The following is a 20,591-nucleotide window of genomic DNA, read 5'->3' on the forward strand; positions in this document are numbered from 1 at the left end:
TTTTTAAATTTACAACTTCCTCTAAAGAACTATATTTAGAAAATCTCAAAATATTTAGAACATAATGTATACAACTGCTATTTACGCTTCTACCTAGCTAAAATTTAAATATATTTATTATAGAGGTAAGAGCAAGTAACACATTAAATATGCACATACCAGAGGGCTAAAAAGGAATATGGGAAAACAAACACAGACTGTAAAGCTATAGAGCTGTTTACTAAATTCCAAATTTATTACAGATTCATTGTCCCAGTTCCCCTAAGCAAATTTTAATACAATTACATGAGATTATTAGCTACAAAGCTTCACCATGAGTTCTCTTATAATCTGTGAGACACTAGGCAAGTCACTTACTCAGGAGCTAGCCTTGGCCTTATCTGTTTTAGTAAACAATTAAAATTTAAGGTTTTTAAAAGTGGGAGGAAAAGATTATTTCCATTTCTGTAGTAAATGGCTGAGGCTCAACAGAAAATCAGAGAAATGGAGGAAATTAGAGAGGTCCTCATTAACGGAGAAGATTTAAATTTTCTGAGAAATCAAATTTCTATTTTCTTTAATTCTTCTCTTTATTGCTAATAAGAAAATAATTTGTCTAAAACCCAAATGTGACTAACCTTTAAATTAAAAAAGCTACTTTGATAATATACTGAATGAACCGATACAGAAATAGGAGTGTGTGTGCGCGCGTCTGCTTATGCTGAGGGCAGAGGTGGAGAGAGCCTGACAGCTATGATTCAAATCCTTTGACGCTCCCCTAGAGGTATGGCAAAATAAAGCTGCAGGAAGGTCATGGAAGAGCAAGTGGAGTCTTCTTGTGGAACTGACTTACCAGTTTTTCGAAGAGGGAAATCGTCCTTTGCATCTTGTGCTCCTGGTAATGTGTATTTGTAGGATGGAGACGTTCCACTCAAGGGTGGAGAGCTTTGATCCAATGACGTGTGGTGGGCAGCCCTACAAAAGAAAAAGAGGGTTCACCATTTCCCCTTGAGTTTTTACTGCACATTGGTCAGCAATAATCGGTTGCACATGCTGTAACACGTGTCTCAGCTGTGTTTATGTTCTTTCTTTTTAGTGTGTACAAACCACAGCCTCATGTAACCAAGTTCAATTTAGCAGTATGTTACGGAATGATGCAGGATGCCCAAGAATGCCCACTGTGTGTTTGGTCACACAGTCACATAGAAAAGTTTGCTTCACTAAAGGAGAGAATTTACCCAGAGCCTGAGATTTGACATCTGAGATTATTGTGTATGTTTTCTTAAGAGCCATATTAGTGGAAAAGTCATCATCCGAATCCTTTTTAGTCAACAATGTAGAACAACCAAGGTAAAAGTAAACATACAGAAGGACTTCATTTAAAAAAAAACTGCTAGGTAGTACATGAGAGTACGTGAGGGTGCCTTTCTACTGGAGAGACAGTACTGTGCGAATAGCCTCAGGTCTCCAAACTTCTATAGCAGTTTCAAGGTAAAGACTGGAGACACATCCTTCTTCAATATGAACCTGACCTTTTAAAATCTTTTGTCTGTCCTGCATTAATACAGTAAAACAGATGCAATTGTGCTACTGGAGAATAGCTTAGGACTGAACATAGATTACCCAGTGGATATAAACATCTATAATCATTATATATGGAGAAAATATAGATAGGGCGTAGTATCACCACCATGATGATTCTACCAATATTATTTATTTGAATCAACATTCTCAAGAATTACCTGGTGTAAGGATATTTTATCTAGCCATAACTGGCAAAAAGTATTAAGTTCAGATTTCATAAATTAATGACTTATGGTTGTCTAGGAGTTGGACCCTACTGAAGTTCAGTTCAGTACAAAAAAAAGGATTCCTAAGTAACATTTGAGAGCCATGTCGAATATACCCAAGGGAACAGCTAAAGAATTTTCAGCTGACAAGTTGTTTGCATGTAGTTGTTTCCACTTAACAACAACAACAAAAAAGGTATTATCTTTTCTTAAAACAGGTTTTAACTTAGAAGGAACATGAGTTAGTTATAAATTATGTATGTAATTTTAGGTAATAAGACAGAATTTCTTTTTCAATACTTTTTGATGTTGAATGAACATGTGAAAATTTTCTTCAGGGATTGGTTTCTCAAGTCAATTGACATGCATGGTATAAATTATGTAAACCATTAAAAAATATTTATATAGCATTCTAGAATCTGCCTCATCTTTTTTTCTGGATGCAGAGAAGGGAAGATACTTATAATATAGAATTATAAGAACAATAACTCTTTTAATAGAACTCCTGGCATGCTTGAAATGTCAATGTAACAGTGTATCAAATAATCAAGATTTTACTCCCTTATCCTTATGATGTGATTAAAAAATATGTAAGTGTAAAATCCTAAACATATTTTTTAAATATGAGAGAGATGAAACTATGATCTATTAGTCTATTATCCAAATATGCCTTGCCTATCAGTTCTTCCCCTGATTTTTTAAAAATATCACCTCCTTCATACTTTACAGAAGGAAGAATTGTGTGTTGCACAGTATCTCTTTACTAGACTTGGAGAAAGATGGTTGCATAAAAAACTGTAATACCGCAGTATGTTATGTTGTCAGCTTGTGTGTTAAAAGCCAATCTACTCTCATTTTACAGGGTGGGAAGAAATGAGATGAGGTGGGCACGGGTAAACTAGTCACTGAAGACTTAGATATATCAGTTACTTTTCTTTCTTTCTTTCTTTCCTAATTAAGTCAAAAATCTTCTGGACTTTTAAAAATAATTCAGATCTCCACCTTATTTCAAGCCAAGTAAAATAAAATCTCAACCAGCCAAATCTTCAGAAATTATTGTAAAGATATCAGATGCACCATCTGAGAATAGAAAAATGCAAAATATGAATTAATTTCTATGCCCCACCCTACATTTGTCAGTTATTCATTTGGCAAAGGACATGTATAATACTTTCTAGCCCTCAAGATGATACTTGCTAACATTTATTTAAGAGCTGGTCTCTGTTACATACTTTACCACATTGTTTCACAGGACCTTCCCAGAAACCCTAGAGGGCAGGTACTATTATCGTCCTCTTTTTATAGAATAAAAACCTGAGCCTTGGAGAATTTGAGGAGCTTGCCCACAGCCTTATAGCTGAGAACTTGGCAGCCCAGGGATTTGTGCCCAGGTTGGCTGAATTGAGAACCTGTGATCTTTACCCCTGGGAATGAAAAAAGCCAAACACTGAACATACGTGTACCAGAGCTTGGGATGGCGGCTCACGGAATGATTTTTTCCATTAGTTGGAGTGTCTTTTGTTGCTGATTTACTCAACAGGAATTCTTGAAGCTTCTGCTTTACTTCTGTACTTGCCACTGCCCCTGAAACACACACATACAGAAACAGATGGTGATTTGTGGTTCTGTCCTCTCAAGCCTCTGGAATATTTAGCAAAAATTAAGAAGTAACACCACTCGTCACAGCATATGAAGTTTTCCTATTAAAAGAAGAAACCAGAGTCTAAACAGCCTTTAGAAAATGACATAGTAATATTTTGTAACTACTGCTTCAACTGCCAATTTTCAAAAGACCTTCGATGATTTCTTTAATTGCTTTTGCAGAAAGGGGATTCCCAGAATTAATACTAATTTTTTCCTAAGCTTTAAAAAATACTGCTGAGGAACAGAACACTGCTTTTTAAAAGTCAAGAATCTTGGGGGACCATATAAGTGATTAAGCAAATTAAAATGAGCTCTTCTGAATTGCTAGTTTGAAAAACTTTTTTAAAAAGCACTTTTGCGCATTAAACAAATAAATATTGCTGACAATTCCAGTTTAAGTCATCACATTTTAAACCTTGCTACGACCTGATTTTGAACTGACCTCATACAGGGGAATTATTTGGATCTGTCTCCCTCTTGTGGATAGTTGCTTTTTAAAAAAAAAAAAAAAAAAATTCTACCTTAAATCTTCTCAAAGTTTGGGTACTTGAAAACTAAATGAGACAAGGCTTGACTTATTAAAGAGTAATTATTACTTGAGCAGGAGGAAGGTATGGTGGAGTAATGTGGAAGTGAGTTTATTATTAAACACAATGCCATAGCTATATTGCCTTAGTATAACATTATTTTTAAGGTTCAAAACAACAGAAATTAGCATCTTTGCCAAACAATGCTATGTTTACTTCTGGAGGTGCTTGTAGACTGAATGCAGAGAGCTGATATGTGAATGTCAAAGCCTTACATTTGGGTCCATAAGGTATTCTTTTACTTAAACACAGACAATTTTGACAAGTTTAATTCCACTCTTTATCAGGCTCCTTTCTGAATGACCATCAGCTAAAGATGAGGGAAGAGATCCGTCTTTTACCCTGGTGCCTCTTACTTTCTCGTCCTCTATCTTTGCCTCTGAGAGGAGGAAGCTGCTGTTCTCTGCGATGCCTCTCTACTTCCTGTTCTTGCCTCTGCTGCTCCAGTTTCTGCTCCTTTTCTAGCAGTTCTTGTTGCTGTTTTATGGCTAGAAGTTCCTGTTGCAACTTGCGAGAAGAGAAAGACATGAGAGTGTGCAATTTCTTTAGACTTCATAGTCATCAATGACCAAAATCGAAATGTTATGAGCTTTTGGAAATTATTTGTATTTACTTTACATTTTACCCATTTTTTGGTATATTATTGAAATCTAAAGACAAGCAACTAATGCCATAAATGGTCTTAAGGTCATTAACAAGGAAGTTTTTAGGTAATTTCAACACCTACGCCATCCTATCACAATATTACCAAATTCACTCAGATCTTCAGTTCCTTGAGTAACTTTCCTTTGTGCATCTGAAATACATGATACAGGCAAAGAAAGGCAGGAACTTCCCAGAAGTCTGTTTTACCAATTCCCTTGCAACATAAACAAATGAAATCTTCACTTCTTATCCTGAGAAACTGTGTGAACATAATCAAACTGAATAGAATAGTGAGATATGAGTTAATTTGGGGGAAATCTACCTGAAATAAAACGAAGGCTAAAAATTTCAAAACCTTCCAAGAAGGTTTTCAAAAGATGAATGCAATCTGTATATCCATAACAAGCTCTTCTCTCAAAATAGCAAAAGTCTAATTAGTTCACTCAGTGCACAAAACCCTTCAGATTAGAGACTGGTCAAGAAGAAATCACTTCCATCAGACTACACTTTGATGCACTGTTGTTTGGCTGTCTGAATCCCTTGAGTTCACTTCCAAATAAGGTACATCATGAATATAAAGCATTCTTAATAACCATTTTGAGGACTTCCCTGGTGGCGCAGTGGTTGAGAATCTGCCTGCCAATGCACGGACACGGCTTTGAGCCCTGGTCTGGGAAGATCCCACATGCCGCGGAGCAACTAGGCCCGTGAGCCACAACTACTGAGCCTGTGCGTCTGGAGCTTGTGCTCCGCAACAAGAGAGGCCGCGACAGTGAGAGGCCCGTGCATCGCGATGAAGAGTGGCCCCCGCTCGCCGCAACTAGAGAAAGCCCACGCACAGAAACGAAGACCCAACACAGCCATAAAAAAATAAATAAATAAAATTTAAAGAAAAACACAAAACCATTTTGAGATGTCAATTTTCTCTCAGACTAAGAAATAGACATGGAATAATCGTAAATGTGCCCACTGAGGAATAACTCAAGACTGAGTTCTACTAGGCTCTGACATTACTAGATACGAGATCTAGACAACACTAAGCCACTCAGAGAACTGGTTCCTCATATATAAGACAGAGGAATAATCTCCACCATGCATCATGTTCATAAATGCATATGAAATTTAAGTTGTAAGTTTGAACAATACTAATTTTGCTTATTATTACTATTTTAAACTCTAAATACTAATGAAGTTAGTGTAATTTGCTGTTTATATGAGATAGGTGCCTAAAATTCTGAAATTTACACTGCACAGTAACAGAACAAAAATAACAAGTTATATGGAATGGCATCAGAGTCACTGTGGAGCAACAGGAAGCCAACTCTGCATGTCAAGCATGATAGCTTCACTCGTCCCAGAAGGACATGGCTAGAAGCATTTCTGGTTAATTTCCAAATTACAGTCTTTGACATTTTGGATTTGATCCACCAGTCTCTTAATAAGTGTTTTTAGATACTCCATTCTAACCAAAAATTTCATAATTCTGCTTAAACTTTGCCTTAAATGTTAATTCTATATAGACATTGGGGTTGATCAAGTTGATTTATTGCTTCACCCAAAGCCCCAGTGGAACTGAATATTAATCTCTCTTAGGAATTAGAAAAGCACACGATTTAATTTCCACAGCTACTATTCATTATCAAAGATTGCAGGAATGAGGTTAAAAAAAAAAAAAAGAAACAAAACGTCACTCCTCCAGTTTCATGTTCTAGTCCAAGACAGAGGCAGAATGAAGTAGTAGCTTTGGAGGTAGACGAGGCAAGATTACAAATCCTGGAGCATCCACTTACTGGCTGTGTAGCCTTGGGCAAGTTACAGTGTTTCTGCCTCAGATTACTAGGTGGAAAAATGGGATAACAGCATCTAACTCAACAGATGATTATAGAAGCCAAAGATTCCAAACACTAATATAAGTTAAGCATCATGCTGTGTCTTCCTCATAAATGTAAAATCTAGATGAATGTTAAAAGCATCAACTTTTAGTCCTATGCATAAAAAATATAAAACAATAAAATTAAAAAATTTTAAAGCAAAGAAACTTCTTAAACTTAAAGGGAAATTTTAAGTATGACTTTAGTTTCCGAAAAAGCAACTTATTACTTTAGAAAATAATTCCAAACACTAACTTTTCCTTAGCTATCTCAGAATCATTTTTCTCCCTCCCCTTTTCCAATATTTTCTAGGTGTCAGTAAACCTGCTATATACTACCTTGTTTGGGCTAAAGTAACAATTACGTACTTGCTACTATTAACTTTTGAGTAAAATCAAACAATTACTTAAAAAAATTTTATGTTGATCTTTACAACTACAAAAGGCATCAAACATAAATGAAAAGAACTGTCTAAAGCTGTAACTTATCAGTATTGCCCTATATTCAGGGCAACACCACTTGCATACCACAGCAAAATGAAACAAACCTTCAACTATGGGGAAGAATATAAATTTTACTCATTCATCATTGCCATTTTAACATGCCTAGAATGAATGAAGAAGGAAATCTGGACATTATTGTTACTATTATTGTTTCAAAGGTCAAACTGAAATAAAATGTTCCAGAATCACTCAAAAATAAGTCTATAAACTAAATGAAGGTTTCCTATACCGCAAAATACAACCAGGATTCCATATGAGACTTAAAACAAAATCCTCACTCTTATTTTTAAGGTATCTTATGGGTCAATATATTGTAAGTGTCTTTTAGTAAAGTTCACTAGTTAAAGGAAAAAAATACCACATTTTACATCAGGTATCAAAGAGACTTTTTCTGAAAGTAAGTTAAAATAGGTCTTCCAGGCTAAGGAAATATAAAACAAGGAACATAGGAAAGAAAAAGCATTTTTACCCTCTGAGACACTGTAATATCAATGTGGTAAAATTATATAATATTAACATAAATTAGTTATCTATATTAACCCCACATAAATGTGCTTGTATTTTATTTGCAAGTGAGTAAAAGATCAACTTCTGCAGGGCAGAAATTGAGACACAGATGTAGAGAACAAACGTATGGACACCAAGGGGGGAAAGGGGCGGGGGGTGGTGGTGGCGGTGTGATGAATTGGGAGATAGGGATTGACATGTATACACTGATGTGTATAAAATGGGGATGACTAAGAAGAACCTGCTGTATAAAAAAATACATTTAAAAAAATGCAAAAGGAAAAAAAAATCAAGTGTCTATAACACAATACAATAAAAATGAAATAATATAACATATACTTTATTATATTAATAAGTTAACATAAGTTAAGTCACTTTTGAACGAGTTGGACATAAAGGTAGACTTTTTTATTACAAATATTTGCTACTTTATATTACTGTCATAATAAATTCAAATTAAACATCTACTAAGTCAGACCAAAATAGCTTTGTTTTAATTATTTTTGTCAAGAAGTTGAAAGACATTTTACAAATAAAGCTGAAGTAATATTTACCTCTGAGGATACAAGAGAATAAATAGATACACAGACACTGATAATAAAATACTCCATCATACATAATTGTGGGATATGGACATATTTCTCCTAGAATAATTTAAACAACTTGGGTCTCTAATTGTCAACTACTCCCAAAACTGTTTCAATAAATTCTTATCTACAGTCTATTAGACTTGTATAAAAACACTGAAAATATATGTATCAGTTTCTTTATATAAAATTTTGTTGAGCTTTTCATTATGTTATTATTTTGAATGTATACATTATGAGGTCTTTTCCATAAGGAAGATTAGGACATACTCAGAACATCTACTTATAGAGCACTCAAAATATCTACTTATAGACCAAAGACAAAAATAAAAAAAGGCTCTCTCTTCACATAAAGGGATTAATTTATCCTCTCTGGTGAATAGTATATGAAGATTCTTTTTTTTAAAATTAATTTTTATTGGACTATAGTTGCTTTACAATGCTGTGTTAGTTTCTACTGTACAGCAAAACGAATCAGCTACATGTGTACATACATACATATATATATATACATATGGCTCTTTTTTGGATTTCCTTCCCATTTAGGTCACCACAGTGCATTAGGTAGAGTTCCCTGTGCTACATAGTATGTTCTCATTAGTTACCTATTTATACATAGTATCAGTAGTGTGTATGTGTCAACCCCAATCTCCCAATTCCCCCCTCTCCCCCTCCCTTTCCCCCTTTGTATCCATACATTTGTTATTAGAAATATAAAATGGGTCTTTCCATGCTCGTGGTTCTTCTTGGTGGAGAGCAGATGGGGCAAATGGACAAAAGCATGTAGAAGAGAGTCTTAAAAAGGGTGGGAAGTTACTATTCCTTACTATTGATGCTGTAAACTAACAGAAAAAAGAGTGGTAGAGGCTCCTCTCCAAAAAGCAAAGCAGGTTTTTGCCAGGATTCCTTTTACTTACCCAGGTTTTTCACTAGTACAATCAAAGTTTCCTCCCAGCCATGCATCCGTATCTTTTCATAGTGAAATATCCCTCCACTGCTCCCTCTTATGCCCATGTTATGGTGCAGGCTCCCCGAGTCAACGGTCAGAGACAAAGAAACGTTTGCTACCTTGATGTGCTCCTGAAGCTGAGCCTGGTGCTGCCGTGTCAAGTTCTCATGCTGTTTCTGAAACTCTGCGATCAAGAGCTGCTTCTGGATTTGCTGCTGTTGCTGGATGAGGAGTAACTCCTGCTGAAGTTGCTTCTCACGGACTACAGGGTCCACCACGGGCATCATCATCCTGAGGTCTGTCCTTAGGTCTAAAGGCGAGATGGGCTCCAGGCCCACAGGAACCTCTGATTTTACATCAACTGGAGAGACAGAAAAAAAGGATGGATGATAGAGGATAGAAAATTAGCACATTGACTTGGAAACAAATGAAAAGTGAAAGACACTATACCCCATTAGACAAATTTTACATCAACAAATCTAGTTTTTTTTTTCACAAGGATGGTAAAAGGTCTTCTGTATATCAGGCTTGATAAAATGAACCACAGGTTAATTTTCAGCCAGCAATTTGTACTCTGCTGTGAAATCTTCCACATTTCCCTTTTTCAAAGAGATGACTCCAAAGATTCATGGATATCAAAGTTGTTCATAAAACTTATTCTACTGGACCACTTACCAAATTCAAGTCAACTTAGGATAAAAAAATGCAACTCTATCGAGGAAAAGATGTCATGTTATATTAGAAAACTTCTAACACAACTAAATTTGTACACTTGCAAACATTTTTGTTTGTAATCAGAGTCAGAAAACATATTCTAAGATATATTCCTTATGAAGTAAACCTTTTAAAATAATGTATTTGTAGGGTTACTGGACCTACCAAAGAAAAAGTAAAAATATGCAAGCTAAAATGTGGGAAATGGTGAGTAGAAAGAAAATACAGACCCAGGGTAGACAGAAGTCACCTAATTTTCAATTTCAAATCATTGTAAAAATTTAAAAACTACTGGAACAACAACAACAAAAAATGCTTCTATAAATCAACTTTGATATTCAGGCTGCCAATTTTCAACCTCTGCTCTAAATCTAAATGCCTAGAACTTCCCAGGTGGTCCAGTGGTAAAGAATCTGCCTTACAATGCAGGGGACGCGGGTTCGATCCCTGGTCAAGGAACTAAGATCCCACATGCTGTGGGGCAAGCCGCGCGCCACAACTACTGAGCTCATGGGCCTCAACTAGAGCCCATGTGCTGCAAACTACAGAGCCCGTGCGCCCTGGAGCCTGGGCGCCACAACTAGAGAAGAGAAAACCCACACCCCACAACTAGAGAGAAGCCCACGCACCACAACAAAGAACCCACGTGCCGCAACAAAAGATCCCACATGCCTCAACGAAGATCCCGCATGCCAGAACTAAGACCCGATGCAGCCAAAAATAAATAAATTAAATAAATAAATAATAAATAAAACCTTAAAAAAAATCTAAATGCCTGTTCCCATAACTTTTAAAAGGATGTATCACCCTCAGGGTAACTGTGTTATCCTGAGTGTGTTATTTAAGTTCTCTAGGTCTCGGTTCCCTCATATGCAAAATGGAGATAATTACCATTAGCAGTAACAACACAGAGTTGTTAAAAGGATTAAATGTGATAATCCACTCAAAGACTGACAACATATATCCCTCAATAAATGCTTTCTCTAAAAAAATTATGTAAAAACAAATTTCCTGTGTATTAAAATAAATCATCAACACTGTGGGGCTAACCAAACAAAAATATGGAGCCAGTATGAAAATAAAATTGTTTATGATTTCTATTAAATATTAGAAAATAGAAACACTAAAACATCTAGAAAAATTATAAAACAAGAAAACAAAGAAACATAGCCAAACAACTAAAAAAAAAAATCCACCTTCACTAGTAAAGATATGCAAAATTTTAAATAAAAATAAGGCATCATTTTCTAATGATTAAATATCATATATATGATTCACATATATGCATATGTGTATGTACAACATCCGCTTGTATAGGACAAACATATGATCAAGTAGACAATTATATGTTGCAAGTGGCACTGCCAGTTGGTTTAAAACTTCTGAAAAAGTGATACGTGATATCACAATCTGGTGACATCTGTTAAGAGGCATTAAGTATTTCTACCATTTGATTCAGGTTTGCCAACTCTTGGAATATATCTTAAGGAGATAATACTAACAGGAAGAAACAGTTCAATGTCATACTGTTTACTGAAGTATTATCATTTTAACTGAAATCACCAACTACAAGGAAATGTCTAGTAAAATATGTCACATCCATTTCATGGAAAAATATGCAATCATTAAAAATAATGTTTATGGGAACATGAAAAATGTTGTTGTAACATTAAGTGAAAGAACAATAATAAAAATGACATATACCCTATGATAACTCTTTAAAAATTAGTTAATTTAGTCAATGTACATTTACTGAGAATCTTAAATTCCCAAGGTGATTCTAGATGTTTGGGTTCAGTAGTAAAACTAAAAGACAAAAAAATTCTAGCCCTCAAAGAGCATATATTCTACTGGAGATTTAATGGTATTAAGTTTCTGAATTCTACCAGCAAAGACTGGTGAGATAGAGAACAAAAGAAAGTTGTATTTTGGGTGGAAATATGAATAATTTTCCCCCTTCTAATTTTCCATATTTTTACAAATTGTATCTAATGCTGTGACTCCTACTCTGAGTAACTTAAATTTGAAGACTCCAGGCTGGAAACTACAAAGTTAATATTCCATGCAAATTTAAGAGATATTTTCAGGAAGTCAATAAAGCCTAACATAAATTCTGTCTATAGAAGTTAAGGCTTCAAACACTAAATGACACGTTAATGTCTTGCTTATCATCTGAATTGTGTGTACACACAAGCATGTGTGTGTGCAGGCACGTGTGTGTGTCAGCTTGTAGGGGTGGAGTGGGGGAACTGATATCAATCTTGGTTGCTGACACTGGTGATTTTTCAATGTATAGATCAGAAGAGCTTGCACTGATAGTGCTGTATATGCCAGTTTAATGAAAATGGGAAAACAATTTATCAATAAGCCATAGTTTGGGGGACAATGTCTTCTAAAACATGATATTTACAAAAGGAAAAATAATAATTGTGACAAGTTTGGAACTAACTGAGGAAGATAGCCTGTAAGATCTCTTGGTCAAAAGGTCCAATGTAGAACTTTCAATTAAGGCTCTGGAGTAACATGAGATTTTGAGCATTAATTTATAGAGTTGGCGTTATTCCAACCAAAAGCAATGGCTGTTAAGCATATATTTCACTTTTACATTAAAAAGTCCAGACTAAAGCCTCAGTTTTTACATGGACATCTCAGTAAACAAATTTAACCCTATAAAGGCAAAATGTAAAATTTCAAGAGATCCTGGGGTCTCTTGTTGCTGGCATTCTTAATATCCATAAACTATAACCGTCAACCCCCCGCCCCAAAAAAGAACAAAACCCAAAAGAGATAAGGAAAAAAGACCCCCAGAACTCTCCAAAACAGCTAGTGTAAGCCTCAAAGGGTAATTTGACTTCTTAACCTGCTATCCCAACAGAAATGATTGTGTCTAACTGCTTGCCTTTGTTCAGAGACTAATCACTAAATTGTGAAAAATCACCCTCAACTTACAAAAACTGCTCTTGATTATAAATAATTGCCCAAGACTGAGAGAAAGAGGCAGGCAAGATCCCAGTCTTTCATCCAATTTATTCAGCAGCAATCCACATTCCATTTGTCTAGACTAAATATAGCAGCGTTTACACAAGAAATCAATAGTGCTTGCAGAGAGGAGAGCGAAGGCATGAATATTTCATCAAACTCAGAGAGAAATGGCAATCAGCAAACTGATGGTTCTGTGTAGGTCATCTCTGGCCTGCTGGATTAGTTCCTGTTACTTGGACAATAGCTCATCTCTGGTTAATCATAATCATATCACAGCCATTCTTTCTATTTTTAAAATTAATTGCATTGTGGGTGACAAAGGCTCATCGTATTCCAAAAAGAATGACGGATTTTTCTTCCATCTTCTGTGACAGGCTAATAAGCCTCCCCAGGAGCAATAATAGTAACACAATACCAAGGCTGAGTTTCAACAAGTTACAGTCACTTACACATCACAGAATGTGAAAGAAAGGGCATTGTCCACAGCTGCTGTATTATCATAATCAGAAATAATCAACTAACAAGGAAAAATTAACAACCAATTTTAACAGTGAGGAAATGGAATCATCACTGTTCACAACATTTCTTGTCTAGGAACAGGCAAATTACTTAGAACAGGTGGCCAGTGATATATAAGTTAGAAGGAAGTTGATGATAACAGTAGCATTACCATTACTTATAAACAAATCCTGTTTTCTTAACAGATCTCATAACTTTATTTAGACTCACCTTATTTGTCTGAGATTTCAAATACATGTGACATATATATGTATATTATATGTTTATTGTTATTCTAATAGCAAATACCCAGTCAGAACATTTCCACATATATTTAGTCTTATTATCACTTTACAGAGTTCTGCTCGTTCTTTCCTCAGTGTCTTTTCTTACTAACTCTTTGATAGTTATTCCCTCCTCTACTTAGGACTTATCAACTCATGCAATTTTTTTTTTTTTTTTTGCGGTACGCGGGCCTCTCACTGTATGGCCTCTCCCGTTGCGGAACACAGGCTCCGAACGCACAGGCTCAGCGACCATGGCTCACGGGCCCAGCCGCTCCGTAGCATGTGAGATCTTCCTGGACCAGGGCACGAACCCGTGTCCCCTGCATCGGCAGGCGGACTCTCAACCACTGCGCCACCAGTGAAGCCCAACTCGTGCAATTTTTTAGAAATAGTTTTTACTTTAAGAAACATGGAAACAAAAAAGCTCCCATTTCAAAATAAAAATCTCAGCTCATATAGATGCTTATGATAATTACATTTATTTCAGCAACATATACACCTGTTCAGCTGTAACTAAATTTCTTTGATAAATACGTTGTTTTATATACCAAGACCATTAAACAGTTAAATCAAGGTACTAAGGACACACTAAGTAGTCACGGCATGTTTCTTAATTTTTCACTTTAGATGCTATTATTTATAGCACAGGTATGTAGGGAGAATTTTTGTATGTTCAAAAACAGGAATCTTTGGTTGCTTTTTTATCAGCTGGGTTACAAACAAGAAGCCATCCATTTTAAGAATGTTTTCAGTGAATAACTTGCAAACCTCATGGATGGAAAAATTCTAAGAATGCAAATTTTGACCATTTACAACTATCACAACAATGGTCAAGACTGTTCACGTTGTTCCTCTGAATGAGATCCCGAAGCAGTGCAGTGTAAAGCACAGGCTTTCATACACAGAAAAAAAGGCACAGGCACAATCTCGCCACCAATTTGTATGTGTCAATTCAGTTACAAGTTGAGACTTGAAAAACCGTGACAAAAAATGGAACCATGTTTAACTATCTCAGTTAATAGTCACAATTACAGCAGCTACAATAATATTCAGGATACAGCATCACCAGTGCTGCCCAGAGCCAGTTTATATGGAAAATAAGTTCTTACACCAAGAAATGGGTGACCACAACCACTGGCAGGTGGATATATGAATAACGATTTCCAGGTGTGGGAGAAACAAATGCTGCTCTGATCATCTGCTCAGCTTCTTTTGTTCCTCCTTTCCTGTGCAGAAATCTTTGGGCCTGCAGACTCTGCCCATGGGAAAAGGCTGCCTGTTGTGCTGTTTTGTGCTTTAACATCATCCTGTCAAATGTGTGGGCCTGTCATTAGTTCAGGGTTCAGAAAAGAATGTGGATATGGAGAACAGTATGGAGGAGTTTTTTTTCCTCAGAAACCTGAAAATAGAACTACCATGTGACCCAGCAATCCCACTACTGGGCATACACCCAGAGAAAACCATAATTCAAAAAGATACATGCACCCCAATGTTCACTGCAGCACTATTTACAATAGCCAGGACATGGAAGCAACCTAAGTGTCCATCAACAGAGGAATGGATAAAGAAGATGTGGCACATATATACAATGGAACATATTACTCAGCCATAAAAAGGAACGAAATTCGATCATTTGTAGAGACGTGGATGGACCTAGAGACTGTCATACAGAGTGAAGTCAAAAAGAGAAAAACATGTATCGTATTAACACATGTATGTGGAATCTATAACGATGGTATAGATGATCTTATCTGCACAACAGAAATAGAGACACACACGTAGAGAACAAACATATGGACACCAACCGGGAGAAAGGGGTGGTGGTGGGATGAATCGGGAGAAAGCGATTGACATATATATATTGTCGATGCTATGTATAAAATACATAACTAATGAGAACCTACTGTATAGCTTAGGGAACTCTACTCAGTGCTCTGTGGTGACTTAAATGGGAAGGAAATCCAAAAAGAGGGGATATATGTATACGTATAGCTGATTCACTTTGCTGTACAACAGAAACGAACACAAAATTGTAAAGCAACTATACTCCAATAAAAATTAATTTTTAAAAAAATGAATGTGGAATACCTCTCTCGGATACGTGTAATCCATACTTTTTCAAAGTATAGCCTTTAATAATAGTTTAAGTACATGGGAAACGCTGCAGGAATTTATATGAAACTTCAGCAGGAATAGACATCTTTCACTAATCTTTCCCTACTTGTTTCATTTTTGCACCCTTCGCCAGGAGAGGCTGGTTCTATTAACCTATGTGTACATGTATTCTAATGATACCGTGTCATCTATGAAACTCTGCTCAATACCAAGATGTTCACTTATGCTGGTTTGACAGGTAGTGTCAGAGAGATTATTACCTGCTCTGTATAGTATGTACTGCCTTGTCCTGTCATGTCTGTACTTTCTGGCCAAACTGAAATCAATATGGAATAAAAACAGTGACACCCACTACCAATTAGGAAGTTATCTGGTTTACTGTGTCTTAAACTCTTCATATGCACATATGCAATTCGACTGATCATCTGGTCAGCTAACGCTAGTACAGTTTTCACTGTGAGCCTTCTTGAACAGAAACTGGAGAGGTCTTGGAGAATGGATGGAAGAAGATCCATAAGTATCACTTACAGTCTTTGTGCTACTGATACAACTTTATGTGTGGGATGTCAATCCCACCATGAAGAATCTTAAAGTTTGCTCTGGTACAGCAACAGGGGATACCTAGCTTTTGTGATTCTAGCTTCACTGACACTTCCTCATCATTGGTTACGTTGATCACCAGAAAGAATTCTTCAGGTAGAAGCCATGGGCTTTGGGAAAGAAACAGAACTTAAATGTTTTTCTTCCTTCAACTCCATGAACTTGATTTACATCCACTTAAACCACCTTGATATTTCCTTTTCTGAAATCCTGCTACCACCTCTCACTCCCTTTCTTTTAACACTGATTTGGAACAAAAGAAATCCAATTTTGTAATTTTATTTACACTTTTATCCATTATATCTTACTTGTTATATCACAGCATAAACCTAACTGAGGGCTGGCCCATGTCTGATGGCTGTTTGTATTTTGTTCCTCTAGCTCTTTGCCTCAATAACTACATTGCAGCATAAATTCTTAAGTATAATATAATTAATACTATCTAAAGAAAGTATCAGACTGTTTAGGGCTGTGTATATCTAAAATAACATTGAAATCACTGTTTTTAAAGTATCATAGGTTAACATATCACTTTTCATTTACACCTTTATTCAGCAAATATTTGTAAAGCCATGTTAATTGCCAAAACAGTTTTTAGTCAACAAGAGAAGGCACTGCCTTCAAGGAACTCATGTGTTGATGCACATCAAGCCATAAACTGATGTAGAAAACATGACGCATCAAGGGCAATGATGTTGGTGCTCTAGAATCCCACCTGGGCCCTCTTCTATTTTCCCTCCAGGACTCTCAGTGGTGATATTTTCCATTCCCAGGACTTTATTTGCTTCCTCTACGGTCACAATTCTCTCTCCAGCCTAAACATCTATTCTAAACTTGCCACCGATATGTATAACCAGTACTGTTACTCTTCATTTACCTGTCTTACTCTGCTCTTTCTCCAGTACCTCTGGAGAGGTACTGTGCAGCCAGAGGAGAACATGAAAGTGATATTTGACTCCTCTGTCCCTTTATTATCCATACCCAATCAACATAAACAATCTTTTCTACTCTGAAATATTTTTTGAATTCATCAAGCGCTCTCCACTACCACTGCCTATTTTACTAAAGCAGCCCTCTGTCACTTTCCTGGGTAACACCCATCAGTGGAACCCCAATCTTTAACATGATGGCCTATTCCTCTATGACGTGCTTTCTGCCCGTGTTTTCAGCTTCAACACCCCCTACTCTCCTCCCTTCATTTGAATCACACCGATCTTCTTTCAGTCTGTGAACACACCATGCTCTCCGAAATCTCAGATTTCTCATATACATTATCTCTTTCTAAATTCCAATCCCACCCCATTTTTCTATACTGATTCTGACTTATCCTTCATATCTTAGCTAAAAATGATTTGATGTAGGATGTCTTTCTGTATCTTATTGTATTTTCTCATTAAAATTTTCAATTCATTTTCATAATATTTGTTTAATTGACTCCCTTCACCATTATTCTAAGTCCCTTGAGAAGAGGGACCACATTTTCAGTGCCTGGCACAGCATAAAATCATAGTAATGCCTCAGTGCATACCTGAAATGAATGAAGGAATAAATGAATGAGTGATAGTGATGAATCATACGGTAATAAAATTAGAAACACATATGTACATACCCAATTAAAATCCTAAAACAATTACTTACTAGTTCTTTTTGACTGTCTGAACCCAGGTAAACATTGACTGTTTATTGATAAGTGAATGAGTTTCTGGCAAAAGTGATTAAGTATTTGAAAAAAGCAATCTCAAAAATTTTTCCACCTAAGATGTCATTTCACATTTCCCAGACCCCAAGTTACCTCTTAAAACTCAGTGTGCTGACAGGTGACAACCACCAAAGTGCAGGAAGGGAACGCTGAGTAAAATAAAACTTACCCATCATCCTGTTTGCCTCAGTAGAGATCACCAAGAATAAACCACAATCCTGAGTTATCTAAACAGTAAGGCCTAATTCATGAATGATTACCCCATGTTACATTATGAGAAAATTAGAACAGAACCGATAAACTATAAGCTAAGAATTTTTTTCAAATCTCCAATTTGAAAAATGAAGAATTACTAAATTAATAGAAAATTACTAAATTAATAGACAAGATAGTAAATTAATTAATACTAAATTAATACAAAAGAATAAATCATCTTAAGGTTATTTAATATTTTCTCTAAAATATCCAATAACTGATTTTTTAAAAAATATTGAAGTGCCTTTTATTGAAGACTCTTCACTGAAATGTGTAGAATCATTGCAGACTGGGAAGGCATATTTTTTTCTGAAAAAGTAAATTACTCAATTTGAATGTGGCTAACATCAAAAATGGAAAATGCAAAAACAAGCAATACAACGTCAGTTTGATGACAATGTTGCCCAAATTTCACTTTAGTAATACAAATAAATATTCTTAGCTTATTTTCCACTGTTAATATTTATATCATAATGAAATAAAGAATAAATTAATCAAACTTGAAAAAATAATTTCTAGAACAAGAATACTTAAATTGATTAGTCCAGAAATACAATTCTCCCTGATAGTGATTCTGTTCAAGTTACACATGTTTACTGTTTCTTTAAGGTGCACTAATACATGGCATAAATGAAAAGAAAATAAATGCAAGAAGCAATCTGAGCTTTTATTTACTATTCTCTTATTCCCAGGGGTCTGAACAGGAAACAAAAATAACCACAAATGACTAAAATATCAGTAGGCCTTGAAATATCAACATTTAAGCTAAAGAAAGCTAACTTTTTAATCAAAGCCTTACTATTTTGATTTACTTAATTCAAATTCCCTCTCTGCAAATATGCTTTTGAATTAACGAGTCATAACAAACCATAACACCAACATGAACTGTCAACTCATTTGTAATATCCACTTAGTTCTAAAGTATCACAGTGTTTGCTAGTGCTTTACTATTTGAGAACCAAGTAGAAGCTTCACTGAGTTTCCTGCAGTATGGGGACAAAATCAAACCAATTTACGTGACTTCAAGGTAATAGGAGCTAAGAACCTAATCCATGTCATTTTGTAATTTGAGACAAAAATTTAATCAGATTTAATGATACCTGTAAATGAAACATTCAGTAGATGAGAAATGTTAATGCCGTGAAGTAGAGAATACAGGTATTTATCTAAAAAGTGTCACTTATTCAGCCATGTATACCACTCATCATCTAGGATGTACAGCAAACTGACCTCTATAAGAACTATGACGAAGGTGGGACAAACTGTCTCCTCCATATTTTTCTCTACAACTTATATTTTTTTTCTAGGTTACAGACAAGTACTAAATTATTACTATTTGCAAACAGCTAACACAACTTCCTTCTCATTACGAAAACTTAATATGTGAGGCAGGGGATTCCCCTCTGACTCCAGAATTTAGTTCATCACCTGACATGTAATGTAAGTTTAATAAATATTGGTTGAATAAATGATTCTCTCAGCAGAGACCTCACTCTAATAACACTTTTTTTGAACAAATTACATTTGTTTATTTGGCAAATAGACTTTTTTCAAAGAATATGTTCCCACTCCTCTATCAGGAACCCTTGTGTGCAGAAGTATGTAACCGTATTCTGTTTTGAGAGAAAAGAAGAGCTTTTATTGGTTTTGTGTACTGCCAGCAAGGAACAATTGCCTTTAACCTAAAAAATATTCCAATATTTTCTGAAAGCTTCAATGCTTAGTATATTTAAGACAAGAGCATATATTAAAAGTTGCAGGAAGGTATGAAAGAAAAAGAGCAGAAATGCCATGCATGATGCTTCTCTCATTTTCCTCTTCGATTTAAACCATGTCTTTTCCTTTTCTACTCTCTAATCTTCAGTCTTGCATAATGGGACTAGGACTTCAACCTTTTTTTCCCCCCTTCTCCAGATCTCAGTTGTTTTCTAAGCTCTGAGGAAATCTTTATTACAAAACAAAAGTCTTATAGTCCCACTAAAGCGTTCTAATATAGGATTGCACTCACTTTTAAAAACAAAAACATTTCTTTATACAGCTGGACACTTTCTTCAAATAAAAACTTATGAATAGTCCCAACGTATAAAGCCAGCACGAGTGCAACTATTAAGTAGGAGCCAATATCCCACCCACTCACTTCCTCCCTGGCCTGTTCCCCTGGGAATCCAGACTCCATGGAATTCAACTGAAAAACACTGCTCTAACGGCATTATTTCTTTATTTGCTAAATTCAAATCAGAGGCAAATTACATTAGTCCTCTTTCAAAGAAAAATGCACTACTGTTTCATGGAATTATGAGAATTTGGAATGTATGATTTGGAAATAATAAAGTTTCACTTTGTACATACAATTTGGGGGTGAAAGTTAATGTTAAAAAA

At 35.6% G+C, this 20,591-nt stretch overlaps 1 protein-coding gene and 1 pseudogene across 24 annotated transcripts in view; both read right to left on the bottom strand.

Annotated features, from left to right (window-relative positions):
* The window catches only part of HDAC9 (histone deacetylase 9), a 576,603-nt gene that overhangs the window by 475,827 nt on the left and 80,185 nt on the right, over nt 1-20,591 (bottom strand). For 6 of the 24 annotated variants that reach the window (XM_033862982.2, XM_033862974.2, XM_033862980.2 and 3 more), the window contains 4 exons: nt 9,182-9,423; nt 4,342-4,507; nt 3,227-3,353; nt 833-954 (listed from right to left, as the gene is read on the bottom strand). In XM_033862982.2, coding sequence (XP_033718873.1) covers nt 833-954; nt 3,227-3,353; nt 4,342-4,507; nt 9,182-9,423 — 657 coding nt within the window. The remainder of the gene's footprint in view (nt 1-832; nt 955-3,226; nt 3,354-4,341; nt 4,508-9,181; nt 9,424-20,591) is intronic. The other 18 variants (XM_033862978.2, XM_033862999.2, XM_033862994.2 and 15 more) reach the window with 6 other exon arrangements.
* On the bottom strand, nt 15,770-16,388 carry LOC101326286 (casein kinase I pseudogene; annotated as a pseudogene).

This window comes from Tursiops truncatus, chromosome 9 (genome assembly GCF_011762595.2).
Source record: "Tursiops truncatus isolate mTurTru1 chromosome 9, mTurTru1.mat.Y, whole genome shotgun sequence".
Taxonomy (NCBI): domain Eukaryota; kingdom Metazoa; phylum Chordata; class Mammalia; order Artiodactyla; family Delphinidae; genus Tursiops; species Tursiops truncatus.